This window comes from Artemia franciscana, unplaced genomic scaffold (genome assembly GCF_032884065.1).
Source record: "Artemia franciscana unplaced genomic scaffold, ASM3288406v1 PGA_scaffold_33, whole genome shotgun sequence".
NCBI classification, from domain to species: Eukaryota; Metazoa; Arthropoda; class Branchiopoda; order Anostraca; family Artemiidae; genus Artemia; species Artemia franciscana.
The window spans coordinates 303,334-309,333 of record NW_027062668.1 but is presented as its reverse complement, the minus strand read 5'-3'; the positions used below and the strand labels follow the sequence as shown (position 1 = coordinate 309,333).

Sequence of the window (6,000 nt, the reverse complement as noted above, 5' to 3'; positions counted from 1 at the left end):
TTTTAAATGAATAAATAAGAAAATCTTCCTTTCCTTAACTATAAAAATTCATCATCACTTCCCCTACAGATCAATCTCAATACGAGGCATTAAGAAATGTGAATTCAGCTCGGTAATTGTGCCGAGGGTTCTTTCTGGGGTGTAAAGGTATTTTGCAAAATACCTGTCAAACATGCTAAAAAAAAAATCATAAATATCCCACCCGCCCCAGATTTTTAAAACTTTTTTAGAAAATCTATTGTCCTAACTTTAACGTACAATATGTCTTAATCTTCATCGAGGGGCTCCAGCTGGCGGATTTAACAGGAAAGTCTTATTTGCCTCCAATTTTTTTTTTTGCTAAACACCTTAGTTTTTACCTGCATCTAAAGACAAACAAAAATAAATCCTCCCCTCATTATAAAACACTTTATTTTTTTTATTGGCTGCTAGATTTTGAAAAGTAAATTTTTTAATATTCATCTTAGAAAATCATGAAAAATCTTTACCCCAATATTTTGCAAAATTCCTTTGCTTTATATCTTCAATAAAAATAAAAATGAACATAAATATTCTCCCCCCCCCCCGACACGAAAATAGAAAATACATTTTAAATCTTTTTCAAAATTGACCACAAGATTTTGAATAGCACTTTTTTATTCATTAAAATCGACAGAAATCTCCCCTTCCCCCTCCTCCGAAATTTTCGTGAACCTGCACCACCGTCTTCATCTATCTCAATATAAGTTCAAACCCACACACAAAAACAAATGGATTAAACTATTGCTTTAAAAAAAGACTTAAATTGTTTTTAATTGAATGAATAGGCAAATCATCAATTTAGTTCCGGAAATAGATAACACCTGTTTTCTCATAGTCACAACATTTAGTTAAGAGGTTGTCAAAAGGGGCGGAGACTCGCGCTGTCGGCGCAAGCCAATTGGCGTCCGACTCCTCACAACTTTGGAGATGAGTGAGCGGCACCACTTTGACATTAGAGTACCGCAATAGAGTCCGGACTGTGTGTACACAATTTAGTCAGTACGGAATATGTGAGTGTTAATGAATGCATTGTGAATTTGTATTTAATAAAATGCCAAGAAGAAAACAGGATTGTCCTAAACGAATGAAATGTAAGTCATTTTTAATTGTTTTTAAGCACATATATATAGGCTATTAAATGGCCTTTTTTTTATAGGCTGTTCAGTGAGGATCCATTTAGCAGTGACGTAATTTTACCAAAATTCAGGGAAGGGGATAAAATTGGAGCCTAAGCTAGAATTTTACCTTAATTTTCCAAAATCAAGTAAAAATGATTGTAAAAACAAAAAAAAAGCCATTTGGTACTATAAAGGTATATTATAAAGGCAAACCGAAGTCTGGGAGGGGTAGCTGCTCCCCTCTAGAGGGAGAAGGAGTGGAGGTAAGTACCTTAAAATACCTTCCCGGGACATACTTTAGCTTGTAGACCCATTCCTGAAAGTTTCATTTTCCTAACCTAAACCCTTTCCGAGATAGCAAGAAGTCAATTAACTAGAATTTTACCAAATGAAGTAGTACTATCGTTACACTCCTTATTTTAAGAACTTTCTATACATCATATTGGCGTTTCTGACAATGTATCCCCTCTTGATGGTCCCAGATATAGCCCTGGGTCTATACAAAGAGCAGCGTAGTGCCATTCAATTAACCATTCAACCATCTTTCTAGACATAACCTTTTTACTTATAAAATTCTGTTAGACCACCCTTTTGGCCCTAGATTGTATACAAAACTTCACATGAAAAGATTATAACAACCACATTTTTACTATTATTCAGAAAATGTGTTTTAATCATATTTTATGAATCATATAAATGTGGATGGGGCTGCTGGGGTGGATGAAATTGGTAAATATGTTTCTCCATCCGTTAAAACCATTAGGCTATACCCCTCAATTAAAAACTGTTGCATGTTAAATATTATTTGAAATTGATGTGAATTGTGAAAAAAAAATGTGATTAATAGGACAATGTTGCACATTATAAGGTACGAATTTCTTATATCTCCTATTAGTTTTGGATATATCATACGGCTATATCTGGGGTCATCAAAGGGAGGAGGGGATTTACCGGAAACGTGAATATGATATTTGACAAGAACATAAAACTTGGAATCCATTGGTGGACGATGTTTCCTTCTGTGAAGCCACCCATTTAGATTGTTGCCTAGTGAACTCTTGTGATTTTGATAAAATTTCAAAATCAAACAAGCCTGGACTTTCCTAACTTTCTCTACTAAGCCTCCTCCCCCTCCCCTCTCGTGCCAGCATGTAGGCTATATCTTGTCAGACTATAGTATTTACTTTGTTCGCAGTTTATACTAATGCTCGAGTTGATGAAGCACAAATAAGTCGTCTTAAGGATTCTGAAGTGTATTCACATGTTTAGTGTGCAGAAGTAAGCAGGGACAAGGATAATTCATGAGAATGTAGGGAGGGGAAAATGTACTTTTAAATATCTTTGGAGTAATGTTGTTGTTTTTTCTTTATGTTTCAATGAAAATGTCATTAAGTTATTTTTCAGAGTCTAAGGGGGGCAAGTGAGTATGGGCCCCTAAGTTTGTTTTGTGTTCCTTGGAGTGTTTTCTTTTTGTCAATATGCCAAGTCGGTCTTATATGTGATAGCATAAATTGTTTTCTCCTTCTCTTATTTCTGTCTAGGGTGATCCATTTTTGCCTCGTTCTAAGTAAGCGAGGATGCTCAGTAGCTTCTTGGGGGGGGGGGGAAGAACAGGGTATTTGTTCCCCCTGGATTTAAAACGTTCCTCTATTGGGGTTTTATCATTGAAAATTCCTATTTTCTAGACTTTTCCCTCACTTGATAAGGATTTTAGAAAGTCTATATATTTTAACGAAAAGAGAAATCATCAATGCAACAGCACAAACACAGCGCAGCGTATAACGCCCTCCAGGGAGGCGATTCATAGGGACGTACGCCGGAGGAATCTCACAATCCGGTCCTCCTCTGAAATCCTCAGTATTCCAAATTTCTGGGAACTTCTTATTCAAATTATCAAATAAAATTTGTTATTTAATATAGTCCCCTCTCCTACGTACCTAGTAATGCACCAGATGGGTTTATGTAATGCACAAACACCTCTTCAGCCGCAATATCAGCCCAAACGAGTTTGCATCCTTAGCCCTGGACAGGATCACTTGGAAAAGATTGACGGCGCTGTCAACCAGTTTCCATCAGACTGGCAACCTTGCTGAGCAAGACCGTTGACTATATATATATATATATATATATATATATATATATATATATATATATATATATATATATATGTATATATATAGTCGTAATGTGTCATATATAACAGAAATTTTAAAACACTTGAAGTACCAAGGACAGGGCGACTTGAAATACGTATTAATGAACTTATCGGTCTTTTGGTAGAGAATGAATCAATAAAAGTTCGGAAAATTATTCATAACAAATTTCATGTAGGCTACACTAATTTGGCTCCAGTCCAGAACAACTAATTTTAATACCATTTCAAACTTCTTTTGATTGAGGGGGTGTATAAGAAACCCCTAGTTGTTCTAAGATATTCTTCTGTGATTGATGGCTGACACCACAAGGCCCCTGTCGGTGACCCAGGATAGCCGAGCGGCTGCAGTGAAAGGATTTTTCATTATTAGACTTGATGGATTGGTGAATTTAACTATCCTTGGCTTGAATTCAGGCTTGTACCTTCTTATTAAACATCACAACCCCTTATACAAGTGCATCTCGCAAAGAATGATTTCTATTTGTGTGGTATTGTGTGTAGGAGCTATGGTGTTGGTGAAGATTGCTTTTATTCAAGTGATTACCTAAAAGAAGAAAATAGCACTCTTGTTATTGTTACAATAAAATTGTTACAATAAAATAAAATTGTTGTTGAATTGCCAACATATGAGTTAAAAAATTCTGCAAACTACATCTGCTTTGCTGAGGTCCAAATACAAACTGTGGGTGTTTTTGGAGGGTGGCCAACCCCAATTCGTATACCACAACGGACTTTTGTTGCTAGTGTTTTTGGAGGGTGGCCAACCCCAATTCGTATACCACAACGGACTTTTGTTGCTAGTGTTTTTGGAGGGTGGCCAACCCCAATTCGTATACCACAACGGACTACTGGACCATTAATATATGGCTCTTGTAAACATGTTAGACCGAGCTTCCTTCTTAACTGTAGGTTTTGTTGCTAGTGTTTTTGGAGGGTGGCCAACCCCAATTCGTATACCACAACGGACTACTGGACCATTAATATATGGCTCTTGTAAATATGTTAGACCGAGCTCCCTTTTTCACCGTAGGTTTTGATGCTAGTGTTTTTGCGGGTTGGCTGATCACAGCTTGTATGCCAGGTCTCATTTTTTGATTGTTTGACCTTGTTCTTGTAAATATGTTGACCTAGCTCCCCTTTTTATTGCATATAATTTGAAAGCTAGAGAAGGCACTCGAGTTCGAGGCTTCGCTGTGCTCAAATTTTGAATTGGGGTTTTTGTTCGTGCTCAGGTTTTGATCTACTCGGACCATCTGTATAATAAGCTAAAATTTTCAAGCATCAGAACGAGAGATATTCAGATGAATCACATGGCGGAAAATCCGTGATTCGAGTAATTTCCAGTGCCTTGATCGCTTCAACATTTCAGCGAAGAACAAGTCCGTTTTGAAGAGTTCGATTCATTCCGCCAGGAATATTGATTCACTGAAAAAAGAACACGCACATAATGAGCTAGTGATATTGAAACATATTTTTCCTATCATATTCCATAGAAGTATATATTTAACATTTAAAATACCATTAAACATATAAATGCTAAATATAGAGGATGCTTTATCCGACTGTCAAAAGCACAGGTGTATACAAGTCAGACCCCCAAGGTATGGGGGGGGGAGGAGGGTAAAACAAAAAGAACTCCTCTTCCCTAGTTCTCCCTAAAAGAAAAATTCCTCCTCCCTAATTTTTAGGTGTCGTCATCAAATTTACGTAAACTTTTTGTAGTCTTAATGTTTTAAGATAATTGGTCGATTTTCTCGTATCATTCCAATTGACAATTTTCCTTTTGAAACTTTGAATTGTCCTGTACCATGCTGTTTGGGAAATCCACCAATTGTGAATTACCAATGGTAAGCACTATGCTTACCATCTAGGGGGTCGTTATTACTGCAGAGACATATTACTAAAGAATCCCTGAGGGAGGGGGGTTTCGCTACACAAAAAACATTTCCAGGGGACAATTTTTACCGGAATGGGTTTCTTTGAAAAATCTACTTGAAGATTTTTCTCTCCAAATTTGTTGGTATGGTCATGAAATCTAAGTTAACATTATATTGTAGCAAGTTTTTTTGAAAATGTTCTTGATTTTCTTCTATCAATCTTACTGTTTTCCTTGTGAAACAGCTTTGTTGAGTATCATTTGAATTTTTTTTTCGGAACCTTATGTCCCTTAAGTTATGAATGAACTCTCTCTTTATTAACTACTAAATTACAAAAACTATAAACACACACAACTGCCCGGGGGAAGGCTCAAACAGCCTGATAGTGTAAACAGTGCTGATCAGGCACTCTTCCATCGGTTAAGTGTAGCTTACCATCTTTGGAGTTTCTGTCACTACAAAAATTGCGAGAGTATCAGAGAAATTTAGAGGATGCTGTACCCGACTGTCAAAAACAAAGGTGCATACAAATCAAACCCCAAGGTATGGGGGGGGGGTAACACGAAAAGAACTCCTCTTCCCTAGTTTTTCCCTAAAAGAAGAACTCCTCTTCATGGATAATGAATATTATCCATTAAGTTTTACTTAAACAAAAATTGGGAATTTCCTTAGAATCTAATTGTCATTATTTTCTTCTCTCGTTACACGTATCAAAGACAGAAGGTAAAAAACAATACTTCTCACATCCTTTCCGATTTTCTTTGGAGAAAAAAGTGATAGACAAGACAATGCTTTTTTATATCTCTTAATAAATGTCACTCATTTTTCC

At 36.4% G+C, this 6,000-nt stretch overlaps 1 protein-coding gene across 1 annotated transcript in view; it reads left to right on the top strand.

Annotated features, from left to right (window-relative positions):
* Window positions 1-971: 971 nt before the first annotated feature.
* Window positions 972-6,000, top strand: part of LOC136041700 (protein tiptop-like) — a 94,304-nt gene continuing 89,275 nt past the window's right edge. Inside the window, exon 1 of the mRNA XM_065726429.1 lies at window positions 972-1,112. Within this exon, the coding sequence (XP_065582501.1) occupies window positions 1,046-1,112 (67 nt within the window). The 5' untranslated portion in view covers window positions 972-1,045. The remainder of the gene's footprint in view (window positions 1,113-6,000) is intronic.